Source organism: Monodelphis domestica, chromosome 2 (assembly GCF_027887165.1).
Source record: "Monodelphis domestica isolate mMonDom1 chromosome 2, mMonDom1.pri, whole genome shotgun sequence".
Taxonomy (NCBI): domain Eukaryota; kingdom Metazoa; phylum Chordata; class Mammalia; order Didelphimorphia; family Didelphidae; genus Monodelphis; species Monodelphis domestica.
The window spans coordinates 252195687-252214981 of record NC_077228.1 but is presented as its reverse complement, the minus strand read 5'-3'; the positions used below and the strand labels follow the sequence as shown (position 1 = coordinate 252214981).

Below are 19295 nucleotides of genomic sequence, written 5' to 3'. Positions count from 1 at the left end.
TGGGGAGTCAAAGTGGATCCTGGATAGGAAGCAGTGAGCAGGAGAAATTTATTGAAGATAAAAAACAGTTAAAAAATTTAAAAGCTTGTGCATTTTCATAATTGATTTAGTTAAAATTTGGAAGGGAAATATATATGGAAATATAACTGGAAGAGATCTTTGCAGAGTTTCTTTGATAAAAGTCTGATATCTAAAGTATATAGGGTATATGTTATACAAAAATGAGTTATTTCCCAGAATAAATGATAAAACTATACAAAGGAAGGCATACAAGCTACTAATAACTATATGAAAAACATAATCCAAATCACATCCTAAAGAGTGATAGCATTGACAAAAAGAAAAATGACAGATGTTTTAGGGGCTGTAAGAGAATAGTCACACCAATACATACTGTTGGTAGAACTTCAAATTGGTCTAGTCATTCTAGAAGCCAGTTTTTTAATATGCTCAAAATTACTAAACTGTCCATACTCCTTGTCTTAGTGATACCAGAACTAGGCCTCTGCCATGAAGAGTTAAAAGAAAGATGAAAAAGAATCATAGGTTAAAAAAATATTCATAACAACATACTTTTTTTTAAAAACCCCTATCTTCCGTATTGGAATCAATACTGTGTATTGGTTCCAAGGCAGAAGAGTGTTAAGGGCTAGGCAATGGGGGTTAAGTGTCTTGCCCAGGGTCACATAGCTGGGAAGTGTCTGAAGTCAGATTTGAACCTAGGACCTCCCATCTCTAGGCCTCACTCTCAAACCATTGAACTACCCAGCTGCCCCCAGCATACTTTTCTTGATAATTATAACTGGATATCAATCAACTAAGGCAGTAATGGTGAACCTTTTAGGGATGGAGTGCCAGGCCCCCATCCCCAGACCAAGTGCTGTGCTGGCCCTCCACTAGAGGCTGAGTTCCAATGCCCCCTCCCCCTTTATCCTAGACAAGGGAGGGAGTTAGTGCTCCCATTAGGCTGCTGGGCAGAGGGGGAGGAGAGCAGCTCCACTCAAGTCCTTAGTCCTTTCTAGTAATAAACTTTAGGAAGGGGTTTGGAGGGGGAGGTTGGCCTGCGTGCCCATGGAGACTACTCTGTGTGCCATAGGTTTGCCATCACTGAACTTACAAGATGCTGAATGAAGGCAATGGAATTTTATTATATTCCCCTTGCCCTGAAGAAAGAAGATTACTGACATCTTTAGATTATCAATTTAAGAAAGCAAAAGAACAACAACTTCACTGGGTCACCCTGAAGACCTATCTCATCCCTTGACCTTCCCAAGAAGGACACTTGACATCTGTTTAGATTAGGATAGTGACAGTGATTAGAGAGGAAAGAAAAAAGAGACTCTGAAACCTGAACCATTTGGCTCAGCTGAAGAAAGAAAAGACAACTTGTAGGGTTTCCTATTTCCTCAAATCTATTCCCCCCCCCTTTTTTTGTTACTTGAATTAATAAACAGCCTTGTATTGAAGAAACTTGCAGTCAGAATCAAATCATAGAAGTTTAAAGGAAGAGAGGATGTTGACTGGGCTGGCTTTGTTTGTTTGATTAGGCCTTAATGTAAGGATGTGATAGATGTATTCAGAAACATCTTGGAGGACCTTTTATATTGATGCAATGAATTGAACAGAAGTAGGAGAACATTTTATACAGCTACTATAATATCGTAAAGAACAATAATTCTGAAAGGCATATGTAAACCATGCTGATGCAAAGTTACTAATCGTTACTTCAGAAAATAAAAGATTTGAAACATGATTCTCATCCCTTTAGTCATGGGCTAGAAGTGAAGAATGAGACATGTTTAAATAATAACAATAACAAAAAAACTTTACATTTATGTAGTGATTTAAGGTTTGCAAAGCATTGTATAATTATTTTGTTTTATTCTCAGAGCAACCTTATGTTATTATCCCTATTTTACAAATGAGGAAACTGGGCAGAGAAACTTAAAGTGACTTGCTCAACATCACACATGTCTTTTGTATCATTTGAACTTAGGTCTTCCTGACTCTAGGTCCAGGTTTCTATCTACTCTGCCACCTACCTGGCCAATGTATGAATTTCTTTTTATTGTCCATGCATTCTTATTGAATATACAAGGAAGAGTTGTAATTTTTACCCATGGGGAAAGGGGTGGTGGTCTTGGGAAAGTGGGGAGGAGGATAGAGAATTATAGAAACAGCTGGTATAATTATAATGAGGCTAAAAAAAAAGAATAAGAACATCAGTGAAACATTTAAGCACACTAACTGCTCAGAAATGAACAGAAGGGAATTCAGAGAAATAGACACACATTGGATAGCCTTGGAATTTACAAGCTTAATATGTTGTTTACCTGTAAAACAAAAGTTTTTACTTGGGTAATGAGTTTACCTAATTGTTTTTTTTTTAGCATAATTGGTTTCCTTTGTAATTTTCTGTAATTTATTTTATGAATTTAAAAATATTATTTAGAGAAAAGGGCCAAAGGCTCTACTTGACAACATGATATAATAAAGTTTAAGAACACCTGCAATTTTATTTTAAAAAAAAAAGGAAGAAAAAGCTGCATATGTTAGAGATTCATGTTTTATTTACAACATTTTTTCTTTTTTTGTTCATGAAAATACTATAAAAATTTTTTTGTCAACAAATAACCAGTAAAATTATTTTTTAAGAATGTTGTATAGGATGAGAATTCATTGAGATCTTTGTTTTTAGAAGAAGTAGGTCCTCTTTGTTATATTGAGAAGAAGCTTTGAGATTAGAGATGTCTTGTCTCTTGTCTTCCAATGCTTAGCACAGTTCCTGACACATAGTAGGTATTTAAATAAATGTTTATTGACTGATTAATATTGTAATATGGTTAGTTTTTTATCTATTAATGAACTTTTATGTTATAAGTATTCTCAAATACTAATAAATGAAGTTAGTCATTGGTAAATTTAGCAAAACATCCTATATCCAATTCAAATGCCACATGAGTTTGGGGATTGACTTTGATTTAGGCTTATAATTAGGGCAGCCAGGAGGTACTTGACTTGGGATCAGGAAGACTTGTCTTTGTAGCCTCAGACACTAGCTTTGTGAGGCAGAGTAAATGTTTTAACCTCCTTGGCCTCAGTTTCCCCATGTGTAAAATGAGCTAGGGAAGGAGTGGCGAACTACTCCAATATCTTTGCCAAGGAAATCCTAAATTGGATCATGAAGAATAATACATGATTGAATCACAACTGCTTCAAAGGAGAAAAGACAGCTATCACTCTTAAAGGTCTTAGGGTCTTCCAAATTAGTTTATAAAGCCTTCTTCCCCACCCAACCCTTTATGACCTTTGACCTCTGGATGTTTAATTAAAATGTCAGGATAATTGGGACATTTAACTAAATGAGTTCCATTTCCTGGAATTTCAGAACCCTTTCTTCCTCTGCTGCTCTGGTTTGGATGCTGTCAAAACATTAAAGGAATGGTAGCCTTGCTTTTTTTTTTTGTTATTTCAAGGACTGGGGTGGGGTACAGGAATGGGCTAGTAGCAGTGGAATAATGTGCTTGGAAAGAATGGAGAGATTAAACAGATGCAGAGGTGAATCTGGAGTAAAGCATACTTACTTGGGAGCTTTGTCTCTGTCTTGCTTGATGTTTAATAATAACCTTCTGAAACCTTTCTCTTTAAAGGTCAGATTTTAGGTGACTACTGAAGTAGATAGGTTGCACTGAGTATTATTTTATGGATTTTGGTGCCAGGATTAATCTTAATGAGGTACTTGTGAGGTACTAGATGCTCCCTTGCTTTTAGTAGAGCAACTTGTTGGAGTACAGAAGATTATTCATGCCTGGTAGCTGACAGATTTGAGGAGTGTATAGTCAATGTATAATTTCAAAGTTTCTTAAAAAAAAAGGCAACACCTGTGGTTACATGATAGAGTACACCTGACTTTATGACATAAATTCAAGACCATGTGTAGTTTTTTCTTTGCTTTCTGTTCAAATTTATCCAGAAGTATTTATATCCCTTCCCTCCCCCAATAAAGAAAAGGGTAGAGGATAATGAGTTAATGACCTTTTGTCACAGGTAAAATATTAAGTTTTGCCAGAATATTTGTCTCAATTTCCCCTTTCCTGACCTACCTAATTCAGCATTTGACAGAGCTAATCAGGTGTATGATTGCAATTTCTTTTCATGCTTGGAAGAAAAACAAAACAAAATAAAACTCTGCAGATGAAGACAAAACCAACTTTTTTATAAGCCTTCTGTTTTTCTTTTAAGTTTGGATGTTGGAATTACTCTCAACACTTTGAAATTAACTTTCTATTATCATGGGCCATAGATAGGGTGATTTTTTAGATTTGTAGAAAAACATATTGAGTTTGAAATTAGGAGACTCGGTTTTTTGAAACCTAATGCTATTCCTTATTGGTATGTTGTGGTTCAGTTGTTTTTTAGTCATGTCTGATTCTGAATGACTGTATTTGGGATTTTCTTGGCAAAGATATTGGAATGGTTTGCCATTTCCTTTTCCAGTTCATTTTACAGACTGGGAAACAGGCAAACAAGGTTAAGTGACTTGCCCACGGTCACACAACTAGTAAGTGTTGGAGGCTAAATTTGAATATACGAATATGAGAGCAGATCTAGCACTATTCATTATATCAATTAGCTGCCCTCTATGACTGAATATAATTTGGGGTAAATTATTTTCCTTTCTTTTGAAAGAGTTTATCTTTAAAATGGGAGGTTTGAATTGGATATCCTTATCCTGTTGAGTAAAGATATTTTTTTCAATCAGTATTGGATGCAAATAACAATACAATTCATATTGTAAATGACTGGAATGTTAAGGTTTTTTTGTTTGTTTTTCAAGTTAGTGTCAAGCTGGTATGAAAAATAGAACTTATTTTTTCTATGAGTTATAAGTGTATGGGATGAGATTCAATGTGTAATTCTCAAAGAGTAGTATTTGGCTTGTTACCCCATTTCTCAAGACCCCTTAGTGTTACTATTCCTTAGACTAAAACTGCCTCCCCCCACCTCCCTAAAACTTTTAGTTTTCCTGACCTATTTTCAAAAACCTTGAGAAGAGTTTATCTGTACCCTGGGAAGAAAGCCTGAAAGGGAAAGTGCAGTGAGTTTCAAAAGTATCATTATGGTCCCAGCATGGGAATCCCATGATAGTCTTGGGTTTTTCTGGATTATGGGGGTTTTTAGGGGTATGTAATGTTGACAATCATGAGCTCAAGACTGTGAATGTCACATACCCCTTCTGTGGGATTGGACAGAGGGGAGGAGGAGAATTTTGCTTTAGGATTGTTATAAAAGACTGTGATTGTACCTAGAAGAAGAGAGGACCTTTTTTGCCCTGAGCGAGCCCCTTGTGTGGGCAGAATCTCTTTCTTTCTCCTCTCCTTCCCTTTCCCCCCCTTCCCTCCTGTCTGTTGTTTTCTCCAGATAAAGCAGCTTTTCATGGCCAACATCTTATTAAGTCTCCTGTCTACTCATTAGAGTGATTTCTGGGGGTATGAGCCCCTCCCCTCTGAATTCTACTCCACACAGATTAGGCCCCGCCCAGGATTCTAGAATGGTAGAAGTGCCTCAGTTTACCCATCTGGGCAAATCTAAGTCCTTCTGTTTGTTCCTAAAAATCCTTGTGAGCAAGAGAGCAGACAGGGAATGACAGATGCAAGAGAAAAGACTGGAGTCAACACTTCTAACATGGGGGCCATTCGTTTTATGTGAGTATGAACAATAAACCTGGGGAGGGGAGGTGTCCTCTCTTTCTCTAAGCTTGTATGTGAATGGATGTGACTTGAATAGCAGACTGGCAGAGTCCAGGTGGTTTTTTTTTAGACCAAGCAAAGCCAATGGGAGTCCTTATTATCACAATTCTGTATCTCTATGAGGGGGAATAGTGGAAAATGAGAGAAGCTCTTGTTTGTATATGTGGAGCTTCAGAGAAAGAGACAAGTCGGGAGAAAGGGAATTTCTAATTGGGTAAGATTAAAAATTTCAAGACAGAAACATGGAGCAAAAAGCATTAGCCCAGAAGAAAAAGAAGTACAAAATAGAGGACATGGATACATACAAGAGAGAAGTAAACACAATTCCTAGGGATAGTCCTTTAAGAGCTAAATTGGACACTTGTAAATATTCCCCTCGATATGAACACTTTGACCCAGGCATGTTCATTCAGTATTGCTGTTTTCAGTGGGCAGGTCTGGTGATTGACACACAGACCCACATCATATGGCCAAAATTTGGATCTAATGATTATACAATCTGTGAGAAACTAAATAAAACTGTTATTGGGAAAAATTTTATAAATGATAGGGAGATAGCATATGCTGTATTATGGCAGCCAGATGTAAGACCTTTGGTGATGAGAGAAAGAAAGGAGGAAAATAGAGCAGTGGAATCTACAGTTTCACTGCTTGTTCTTCCTGTGCCTCCTGTGTCAGCACTGGTACTCCAAATAGAGCCAGAGCCAGTACTAGTGTCTTCTGTGGCACCTATAGTTTCATCAGCTCCCCCACTGCCAAAACTCAGAGGCAGCAGCTACTTCTCTACCAGAGCTCTGCTAACATGTAAATAGAAAAGTTAAAAGGTTATTAGAAAGGGGAGATTAGAACAAGAGAAGGGAGATTTTGATCCCACAATTTGATTGGATTAATTTTTTTAATTTTTTAGGATTAATTTTCAAGATTGAAGTATATGCTTTTGAGAAAATCACAAATGATTCTGAAATGTACCTGTGGAATTGTGTGAAATGACTGTAAAGTGATTTAGTATTGAAATTGTCTCAGTTGTACAAGATTACATATAAGTTTGATTTTGAACTTAATGATGAGAGAATTGTTAGTTCTCACTGAGATTTGAAATGAACAGTGGTTTGAGATTTGAATGTTTGGATATACCTAAAATGTTTGTTATTTGAATCAACAATATGAGAATTGACTGAATTTAATTAATAGCCAGCATGATGCAGAAAGGATTTTTGCTTTGAAGAAGCAGAAAAGGAGGAAACTCTTGATAAGTGCTGTCTGTGCTGGCTGCTTAATGAATATAAAAGTTTAATAAAATGAGTGTAAAGTGTATAAGAATTTAGTATCAGCTTAGAAGAAGAAGATGTTATGTAATATGGAGAAGATTCTGTATGACCTAAATTTTGGGATAGACAAAAGAGAATGTGAAAAGGTTATTCTAGTATATGTGCTGTTGAATTAAACAAGTGAGAATGTAATGAACATTGGTGAAGAGTTTTAAATTTGGAAATTTGAATGAAATAACTTATTAAGAGTTTGGAGTATTGCAAAAAGGATTTCTGAATTTGTAAACATTTGTTGTAACCATTTAGGATATATGAATTGTTACCAAAATACGTACCTTGGGTAAAAATGATTTTATTACTGAATGTAAATATGGATTTAAACATTATTGGCCTGTAGAATATAATTTTGGGTGAACACAAAGGATTTATTTAATTTTTACTGTGAAGAAAACTAATTTCTAAGGTGAATTGGATAAGACAATATGTAAAGATATGATATGTAAACTATATATGTGAATAATGATGCAGTTGATAAGAAGAATGATAACTAATAGCTGATGACAGAGTAACTGCTGGATGTTAAGTTGAGTGAAGACAAAAGCAAGTAGTAGAAGGTGTGAGAGATGTAGAATAAGGTGTAGGAGACATAATAGAATACGGGACTTCTTTATGAGAGCCAGAAGGCAGACATGCTGTAGGATAAATGTAAGTAGGTATGTGAAGGTATCAGGAGGGGAATAATGAATGTGATTCTGAGTCTTGAGGGGAAAAAGAATGGGTGTTTAGAGATAGAGTAAGTTTTAGTGGATAGAGTAAGAGAAAGTCTTTTGAAGATCATGGTAAGGCAAATATAAACAAGGTATAGAATAAAGAGATAATGAATTGCCATTTACTATATGAAGAAGTTAAAGAGAACATTTATTTTAGATAAATCTGAAGTAAAATTTTTAGAAACCATTAGAATAAGTAAGCAAGTAAGCAGGAGACTTGTTTGAAATTATGGAAAATGAAAGAAATTGGAAAACAAAGAGAAAAGGTTTTCTCTCAACTATGATGACTAAGATTTTTTGCCACTTAAGACAAAGGTTTATGGGAATCACACCTAATATTAAGGTGAACTTTGAATTCAAATATGATTGTCTGATAATTAAACCACCATTGGAAGAGAACAAGAAGACTCAGAGGACAAGTGAAAGTTCTTATAGGAAGTTGAGTCTGAAACTGAGGTAGAATCCTTCTGAGTTGGTAAGGCACACCCGATTCTGATGGTCCCTGAGTGAAACAATTATGGCATGAGCCAGTGATAGCTCTGACCTGTACGTGAAGTCAGTGTTGACCTACTCATTCTGTGTCCTTGAGAGAACTGTAAGTATAGTTAAAGATACTTTTCCCTGCCTTTCTTTTGTGACAAATTCCTACAATCAGTATAGGATGCAAATTGTAAGATGGAAAGTTTCCATTTTCCAAACTAGCAAGTTGACTAGTAGAAGAAATTAGAATTAACTAAGTGATAGTTTTAGACAAGTGAGATTTTTTTTGATGATCTGTAATTGATATTCCATAGAAATAAGTGGAAGTAGTTATGAGAAGCTAAACTTTAGACTAAAAATTAGGGACCCAGGGATTTTTGAAACTCTTACAGAACCTGAGGTAGAAGAATTAATTTATTTCATAAGATGTTAGCTTTGCAAAAGAATTTTTATTAGTAGGAGGACCCCACCCCTAATATTCTGCAAGCAAGCTGGAATAGAAGGAGCAGAATCTAGATGAAGACAATTTCTGAAGATGAAGAGTATCCAAGTATGCTTAATCAATGTCATTTGATGTTATTGTTGCAAATAGGGGAAACCGAGACAGGTGAGAATTACATGACCCTGAAATTAAAAAGAGGGAAGACTGTGTGGGATGAGATTCAGTGTATAATTCTCAGAATAGTATTTGGCTTGTAACCCCAATTCTCAAGACCTCTTAGTGTTACTATTCTTTAGACTAAAACTACCTGCCCCATCCCCCCCAACCCATAAAATTCTTGTTTTTCTGACCTGTTTTCAAAAACCTTGAGAAGAGTTTATCTGTTCCCTGGGAAGAAAGCCAACTATAAGATAAGCTGAAGGAGGGAAAGTACAGTGAGTTTCAAAAGTATCATTATGGTCCCAGCCTGGGAATCCCATGATAGTCTTGGGTTTTTCTGGATCATGGGGGTCTTTGGGGTATGTGATGTTGGGTCATGCACTCAGGACTGGGAACATCTTGTCAGGATTTTTATAAATGTCTGTGATTTTACCTAGAAGAAGAGAGGACATTTTCGCCCTGATCAAGCCATGTGTGTGGGCAGAATCTTCTTCCTTCCCCTCCCCCCCCTCCCTGCTCTCTGCTGTTTTCTCCAAATAAAGCAGCATTTCTCTGCCAACATCTTATCAAGCCTCCTGTCTGGTTATTAGAGTTATTCTGGGGGTACGAGTCCCCCCCCCCTTCCACTCTACACATAAATAATTAACAATTTGGCCTTTTAAGAATGAGATCAGCATAAGATCTCTTAGATTCTTCATAGTCCTGGAATAGCAAAGGAGTTTCAAAAATGATGTATTTTCTGTTCTGCATGAAAGCTATTTTCTCCCAAAAGACAGCACAGTAATATAAATTATATGGTTATCAAAAATGAATATTTAATTTAGAATTCGAGTCTGCAAGTTACCAGAAGGAAGCCCTTCAGGGAATCTTATTTGACTTACATTTGTAATATATTGCTGGAATTTTATCCTATACTCAGTGTGTAGCCATAACTCCTCATCTCTCAAAGCTATTGATTCTGGAAAGGGCTGTTCAGTTTTTCTTCTTAAATGGAAGGCATTTAAATTTAAATAGGAGGCATTTATTTCCCCTTCTAGCCTTTTCCATTTCCCCCTTTACCTATGTGTAAAGATTTTCTTGACTATTATCTCAATTTCAACCAAAAATTTTTAGTTCTGCAAGGATATTAAGAGATTATTTAGTATTGAACTCTTACCCTAAAAAGGAAATGACTTGTACAAGTTTTCACAGCCAGGTAGTGACAGAGTTTGAACCCGAAACCATATATGCTGACTCAGCACTCCCTCTCTCTTCCCCCCCCCCCCACCCCCCTTCTTAAAATTTAGCATATTTTTCCATGGTTACATGATTCCTGACTTCCCCCTACCCCGGTCTTTCCTCCCCACTTCCAAAGCAGACAAGCAATTCCACTGGGTTATACATGTATCTATTTCCATGTTATTCATATTTTCAGTAGAGTGATCTTTGAACATCAAAACCCTAATCATATCCCTATCACACTATGTGATTGATCATATGTTTTTCTCATGCATTTCTGTTTCCACAGTTCTTTCTCTGGATGTGATAGCATTCTTTCTCCCAAATTCCTCTGGATTGTCCTGGGTCATTTCATTGCTGCTAGTAGAAAAGTCTATTACAGTCAATTGTGCCATAATGTATCAGTCTCTGTGTGTAAGGTTCTCCTGGTTCTGCTCCTTTCGCTCTGCATCAATTCCTGGAGGTCATTCTAGTTCATATGGAATTCCTCCAGTTCATTATTCCTTTTGGCACAATAATATTTCATCACTATCAGATACACATCCCCCCCCCCCCCCCCCCACACACACATTTTCCAATTTTTTTGTTACCACAAAGAGCACGGCTAGAAATATTTTTGTAAAAGTCATTTTCCTTATTATTTCTTTGGGGGGGGTATAAACCCAGAAGTGGTATGGATGGATCAAAGGATAGTCATTTTTTAAAAATCCTTTTCACAGATTTCCAAATTGCCCACCAGAATGGTTGGATCAATTCACAATTCCACCAGTAGTATATTAGTGTCCCAATTTTGCCACATCCCCTCCAACATTTATCATTTTCTTTTGCTGCCATGTTGGCCAGTCTGATCGGTGTAAGGAGGTACTCCAGAGTTGTTTTTAATTTGCATTTCTCTAATCAGGAGAGATTTAGAACACTTTTTCATGTGCTTATTGATAGTTTTGAATCTTCATGTGAAAAACTGCCTATTCATGTCCCTTGATCATTTGTCAATTGGGGAATAGCTTGATTTTTTGTAAATTTGACTTAGTTCCTTATTTATTAGGGAAATTAAACCTTTGTCATAGAGGACTCAGTACTCTTTACATGGCCCCTTTTTGACCTTTGTGTTTTAAGATTTTGAATTGTTACATTTCAGATGGAGTGGGAGGGGATGAGGTGCCTTAATTCAGTTTTTCTTTTTAAATTATTTTATCTTCTGCAAATGAAAGCTTTGCTCCAACAAAGTTGTGAACGTTCTCTCACAAACAATGTCTGTGGGAGTAGGCTCATACTTAAAGTAAAATAGTAGTGAGGCTATAACATACCAGGCATGAAAGTATGGTTGATGTATTAAATACTTGATTAGATCAGTTAATGATCAGTGTATAGAAGGGCAGGAGAATTCATGAGCCTCAGCCACAAAGGCTTAGCCCTCACCTTGTCAAACCTCATTCCTCTGAAAAGTGCATGTCAGGTGAATCCCCACCTCCTCTGACCCTGTCATTGTCTATTCAACCAATGTTAAGACCTAAGTGCTATGTTACATATTCATGATCACCTCTCAATCCACAATAAATGCTGGGGTGAGGGGCACTCCTCTTCCTCTTGATTCCTGCAACCTTGGAGCTCTTTCTTCTATCTCTCTTTATCTTTTCTACCGCCTCTCTTAGCCATGTGCTTTCTATCTCAGAATTCTTACTTCCACGTGTTCTCTTATTTCTCATATTTTCCTTTAATTAATTTTCTAAGGAGAATATTATCAGGAGCCAGAGCCACACCCCCTATCTATTAACTTGTCTTTGAGTCTTCATTTATCACCCATCTTCCTCAGGCTCCTTCCTCCTTCTCAAGTTATATCCCACAAAGAAAAATTATTATACCAACCGCTAGATGGACTGCTATATTGGCACATGTGAAATTCATTGTAAGATCGTTTTTAATTTTTAATGAATATTCAATGAATGCTTTTGTTTTACATGATAATTCTTCCTATAGTTTAGAAAAATATAAGGACTGTTCCTTTCAGATTTTGTCATGAGAATGTAACTTTATATCCCCTTTAATCTTTTTTCCTTTAATTTTTGATGTCTTACCATATTCACAACCTGAATTTTATAGACTTATTACAAGCTAACAGACTTCTGTCTATATTGGGTTGATATTACTTTTCCCCAAAACTTTTCATATGCTAAACCCTGTTCCTTTTACTAGTTTTGAATACCTTTTCAATTGAACTATGATGGGAACCATGAGATTGAGTAAACAATGTGTTGTAGTCTGTATTGTAGAATGTTACAAAGTTTGTAAAAAACCTTGTCCCTAACCTTAGGGAGCTTATATTTAATTAGCTACTAAGGAACAAAGAAGTTTAAGTATGAGAATAAAAATTAAAGATATTCTTTATTTTTTATTCATTCAACTGATATTTATTATTACTAGAAGATATTGTTAATATAATGCAGTAGATCTCTAATTGACACCCTTATAAGAAGTCTTATCTTGAATGGTGATTTAGTTTAAAATTTGTCCCAGATACAACTGGGAACCATACAGTTTTTAGTGGGAGTGAATTACATGATATAGTGGTTTTTTTTTTTTTAAAGAAGATAAGTATAGTAATAAGGTATAGGTTTATTTAGGAGGAAGATGAGATGGGAAATAGGAAAATTAATATTCTTTTGTAATTTTAAGGATATGAGTGAATGAAATCTGGTGGTGGCAAGGAGAAGAGGACAGACTAAAAAAATTAGAAAGTAAAAATTGACAATACTTCTTGAATTTGAGTGAGAGAAGAGTCAATTGTGATTGAGATTTTGATCCCAAACGTTTGTGAAAACATGGTGCAAATAACAGAAACAGGGAAATCATGAGGAGGGAGTTAACTTATTTTTAGTGTAAAAAATATTGGATCTTATTGGAGAAATGAGTCCTAAGTTTGAATCCTTGAATTTATATTTTTATAAGCTATTTCTTAGCTGAAATCTGTATATTACCTCCTGTGTGGCAGGCACAGTGCCTTAGCACAAATATTACAAATACAATCTCATTTTATCCTCCCAAATATGGGAAGTAGGTATAATGATTTACTTCCATTTTATAGATGCGGAAGCTGAGATAAAGGTTAAGTGTCTGAGGACAGATATAAACTCAGATCTTCCTTTCAACAGATCTTTTAGCCTATATCTTTAAAATAGGGATAATAACACTTGAACTACATTTGTTGTTACTGTTCAGTCATGTCTGACTCTTTATGACCCCATTTTTTATTTTCTTGGCAGAGATACTAGAATAGTTTACTCTTTTCCTTCTACAGCTTATTTACAAGATGAGGAATTGAGGCAAATAGGGTAAAGTGATTTTCCCAGGGTCACATAGCTAGTAAGTGTTTAAGGCCAGATTTGAAATCAGGAAGATGAATCTTCCTAACTTGGCATTCTGGCCACTGTACCACCTAGCAGCCCAAAATGAGGGAATACATTTTAAAAAATAAATGCTTATTGACATTTTTTTCTTTTTAAATTACCTAAATTTAGCCATGTTTCTCACCGCAGCCTTCCCATATTTTATTTTCAGAGAGAGAGAGGGAGAGAGAGAGAGAGAGAGAAGAAGGGGGAGAGAGAGGGAGAGGGAGAGGAACAGTTAATACATTAACAAAAGAGTCTAAAAGCAAATAAATTGTTCTACATCTGTGGACCTTCTGCCACGGCATGAATCAGTAGGAGAACTTTACCTCATACCTTTTTGTTTGAGGACTCATTTGTTCATTATAATTTTGGATTGTTTTATGAGAATTACACACACACACACACACACACACACACACACACACACACACACACACAGAGTTTTTCTTGTGCTGTGGTCAGGGTCCAGCCCCACCTGCAACTCCAGGTTTCCCAACAGGTGGCGAACAATCAGTCAAAATAAATAAAATAAAATAAATAACAAACGGAAGACAGCTTAATCATTACGGCCATGGGACTGCTTTGCATCTCAAAGCTGCTCCGCTTTCCCGATGTCTGATCTTTATTTTTATACCCATTCTCTTGGCATACAGATACACAAAATCAAAGAGAGATAATTGGAAAAGTAATACATGAATTTTAACAAATCACTTGATTAACATTCTATATTTTTGTATTGTGATTACAGACAGAATAAAGGTTGCACACAAGATAAATGATTTCGTCACAGGTGACTTAGTAGGGAGTTTGAGTTACTAATTTGTGTAATTGATTCACTGAGGCATATTGAAGCTTAGTGTACCTGTACGGTACCTGTACCTATTGTATGGGCCTCTATGATTGATTTGTGTGCTGTCTTCATGAGAAAGTTTTGGGCCTTGTCCTATAGCTGCGGTTTTGCTGGGAATTATGTGCCTAAGTAAAAGTTAACCCACGATAGTCTTTTGGGATTGGGTTTGAGGGTCTGATCTTTTGGTGATGTTTTAGAGAATTAGGGTACAGGTGTTTTGCTCTTGTATTATTTCTTTTGAGACTAGGGGAAATAATAATCATGTCAATTCATAGGTAAGGGGCATTGATAAAAGAAGTCATGCAAGGGGGATAGAGTGGGCAGTCACATCTCGCCAAGGACCACTCTGTGGTCTCCCCAGCTACATCATGCTGATCTTTATTCATCACATTCATAGTTTCTTAGGGTACAATGATGTTCCATTGCATTCATGTACCACAATTAGTTTAGCCATTATTCTCCAATTTAAAAGCTTATCTTTTTGTAATAAAATTATGACATCTCATTAGAAATAGTCAATAATGTTCAGAAAGAGATTTATGGAGGGCAGCTGGGTAGCTTAGTGTATTAAGAGCCAGGCCTAGAGGTGGGGAGGTCCTAGGTTCAAATCTGGCCTCAGACACTTCCCAGCTGTGTGACCCTAGGCAAGTCACTTAACCCCCATTGCCTAGTCCTTACCACTCTTCTACTTTGGAACCAATATACAGTATTGATTCCAAGATGGAAGGTAAGGGTTTAAAAAAAAGAGAGAGATTCATGACATTTCTTTTTAGATTTTTCTCCCTCTCCCCTTTCCCTCCTTAAATTCTCCCCCCCTCAATTAGCCACTGGTTTCCTTTATTTCTCCTTTCTAACATGGGGCAAAATAAATTCAGAAATATAATATACAATAGACATTATTGATCATGGATTTTTATATAATGGAAATTGCTTTCAAAGTTACAAATTAAATTAAAAGTCCTAACAACTTTAAATAATACAGAAACTTGGCATTTGGAATTAATTTCCACCTATTTGCTGGAAGTGATAAAAAGGAATACAGACCTAGTAGGGGCATTACAAGATCAAAGAATATGCACAGTTTTAAGCCTTTAGGGTTCCAAATTGCCCTCCAGAATCTTTAGAGCTGTTCACAACTCTACCAACAATGCATTAGTGCCCCAATTTTGCCACAACAACTCGCAAGATTTATCACTTTCCTTTTCTGTCATATTAGTCAATATGATAGGTGTGAGGTGGTACTTCAGCATTGTTTTAAATTGCCTTTCTCTAATCAAGTGTGATTTAGAACATTTTTTCATATGATTATTGATAGCTTTGATCTTTTCATCCAAAAATTGTTTGTTCCTATTCTTTGTCCATTTGTCAATTGAATAGTGACTTGTATTCTTCTAAATTTGACTTGGTTCTCTGTAGATTTGCGAAATTAGACTTTTATCAGAGAAACTTGCTATAAATCTCCTCACCACAGTATGTTGTTTCCCTTCTAATCTTGGTTACATTGGTTTTGTTTGTATAAAAGCTTTTTAATTTAACATAATCAAAATTATTCATTTTATTATAATGATCTCTATCTTTGGTCATAAATTGTTCCCTTTTTCATAGATCTGTCAGGTAAACTATTCCTCTAATTATGGTATCATTCTTTATATCTAAATCATATACTCACTTTGACTTTACCTTTGGTATATTGTGTAAGCTGTTTTTCTATACTTATTTTCTGCCCATACTGTTTTCTAATTATTCCAGCAGTTTTTATGGTCATTTACCCTGTACATTATGTATTTAATTGATTCCATTGATCTACCATTCTGTTTCTTAGCCAGTAGCAGACTGTTTTGATGATAACTGCTTTATAGTACAGTTTGAGATCTCATACTAGGCCACTTTTCTTCACATTTTTTCTTTAATTATCTTGATATTCTTGACCTTTTGTTCTTCCAGTTGAATTTTGTATACTGTTTATTGTAATCCATTATCATTTCTTCTGAGGATTTTACAAATGGGGTTTATATTCCAAACTGGTTTTGCTGCCATCTGCCTACACTTGGCAAGCAAATCATGTTTTCTTACTAAGGTACTTTTTGTGCTCTTTTGGCCTTGCTGTGGTAATAGATTTACAACTATTGAACTTCTGTAGAGAATTATTATAGGTGATATCAGTCATTTCCCATCTGTTTCTAATTTTTCATTGCTAATTGCTTTTAAAAATAGTTCAGGATTGAGTTTTAATTGTTTGCCCTATCTTTGAAAAATTCCTTCTTCCCCTCTCCTCTCATTTCTTCCCCTCTTCTCATCAGATAGTACAAAGAAATTGATTCAGTTGAGTCACATATATTGTTATAATTATCACATTAATCACAGATTTCTTCTGTATGTGAAAATGTAATTTTATTGTTTTTAATGATTTTTTTTGTCATATTAAATGTCAGTCAATTCTTTTTCAGCATTTATGATATAAAGACATTTGACTTCTTTATAGTCCTCAATTCTTTGGTGCTCTAAATCCTTTTTACCTTTTTTTATGCTTTCTTACATCTCTCTATATATTTTACCACATCACCAATTCATAACTTTTCATTGAAGGAATAAATTAAAAAGCATTTATAAGGGCTTGCTATGTGCTGAGCATTATGTTGAATATTAGGGATATAAATAGGAATGCGTGTGATATGTCTATCTGTATAAGTACATTAAAAGTTAATATATTTCTTAAATATATTACATCTATATATTACTTACATGTACACAAATGTTTAATTTTGCTCACAATTTTTGTTTTAGCAATTCTTTTTCTTCTTTTCCTTAGTTGTCCCTGTGATATTGAAAGCACTGACATATGATGAAAAACGGGGAGCTTGTAGTGTGGGTTCCAATGTGAGAGATGCTGCATGTTATGTTTGTTGGGCTTTTGCCCGTGCCTATGAGCCTGAGGAATTGAAGCCGTTTGTTAATAAGATTTCAAGGTAAGATATTTTTTGTGCAATTACGAAGATCACAGATTTTCTTATTTTCCTTGATACTAATTAATCTTGCTTGATACATTTTGCCTTGAATTCACTCAACTTTTTATTTAAAAAATGGATAGATGAGTGAATATTTTAGGAAAAATCAAGCATATAAGCAGATTTTTAAAAATAACAATAAGATATTGGCATATCCCACCTAATGTCATCCTTAACTAAGTGTTCTGTGTTCTTAGGCAAACTTTGCCAATACGCCACTTTTTGGAGTATGCCACATATAAAGCTAAATCCTTAATCTCTTATATTAGTATTTTGTTAATAAGTGTATCAATTAAAGTGAGCACACTTTGAAAAAATGATAGATCATTTTTTATTATTGTTTTAAGCAGTTGAATTTTATTTGTACCAATTAAAAAAAAACCAAACAAAAACTCTTACCTTCTGACTTAGAATCAATACTAGGTATTGGTTCCAAGGCAGAAGTGTGGTAAGAGCTAGACAGTGGAGGTTAAGTGACTCCTTATCACTTCCAAGATCAAATATAAGATTCCTAGTTTGGTTTTAAAAGCCTTCACAATCTTCCCTGTTTTTACCTTTCTGGTATTCTGTTGATTATAGAATCTAGTATTTAAACTTTATCTCATCCTTCTTAGATTTGTAGTTTTTCTAAATATATATAATTATGAGTTTGTGTACAATTTATTATTTTTATTTTTCATTGATAGTGATGCATGATCAATAAAATTTGCCAATCATTGCTTTGGATTTCTATTTAATTATCCCTGTTAAGTGATTTTGATGTCGATTTCTTCAGATTAATAGCTTATTAAAGAAACATCAATGAATAAATAAGATAAGTTATTGATTATTTGGAAGTGGCGGGAATAGAAGATGGAAACTTGAGTGTTGACTAGATTTTCTTTCCCCTAGTCCCATCAGTACCAATAATTGATTCTTCCTTTAATTCTGTCTGTCTTGGCTGTCTTATAATTAACAATAGTTACTATATCCTATTGAATATATTTGTGTGTATGTGCACATGTATGAAGCAAGAGAGGAAGAAAGGGAAGCATGGAGCAAATATATAGAAAAAACAAAATGCAAAAATAAATATGGTCACTTTTGCTCCTTTATACTAATTTATGTATTTGAAGTTTAGTTTTTACCTTACAAGTTAAGAAACTTGGAAATGACAGTTCCTTTTTTAAAATAAAAAAAAAAATTAAATCCTCATACTAAAAAAACATGGTAGAGCACAAAAGAATTCAGTATCACTTGACTTTAAAAGGTTATATGATACATTCCATATTTATTTCAAAAAGAATTGTGCTTCTGTGTTCCTTTTGATTCTGTTCTTTTAATGATCTTAAATATCACTGATGTTATTTACTTCATCCCCCCCCCCCCGCCCATTGAAGACTGAAAGGAAAAATAAAACAAAATTTTTATAAGAAATATGATGATAAAACAAAAGTAATCCATACAATGTCTATGTCAAATGTGCCTCTTATACTTTTGGCTCTAAAATTTGTTTTTTTTAAATAATGTTGCTGCCTTTTAAAAAATTTGTTCTTCTGGGTTCTACTTACTTTACTCTGCACCAGTTCATACTCCCCAGGACTCTTTTAAAATTTATTTTTAAAATCATTTAAAGGGTACAGTTACATTTATATTTATATAAAATAATTTGTTTATTCACTCTCTAGTTCATGGGTATAACTTTCCACTTTTTTTCTTTGATTTTTAAAATTGTTTAAATTTTATTCATTTATTCATTTTATTTTTATTTTTATTTTTTAATCCTTTCTAGAGCTCTTCCCTTCCCAGTGTAATTTTAAATTTTAATTCCTGTGCCCTCCTCACTTCTTGTTTTCTTTGTTTCCCTATGATGAATTCGATGTATTATTTTCTTGTTTTCCTGTGTTGAATTTGACATATGGCTACAACTATACATGTATGTGTATGTTTAATTCGCACATATATGTATCCATATATAGACATAAACG

General features: G+C 34.8%; 1 protein-coding gene across 4 annotated transcripts in view; it reads left to right on the top strand.

Moving 5' to 3' along the window:
- The window catches only part of TBCD (tubulin folding cofactor D), a 537579-nt gene that overhangs the window by 271604 nt on the left and 246680 nt on the right, over window positions 1-19295 (top strand). For all 4 annotated transcript variants that reach the window (XM_056814255.1, XM_056814257.1, XM_056814256.1 and 1 more), the window contains exon 15: window positions 17133-17289. In XM_056814255.1, coding sequence (XP_056670233.1) covers window positions 17133-17289 — 157 coding nt within the window. The remainder of the gene's footprint in view (window positions 1-17132; window positions 17290-19295) is intronic.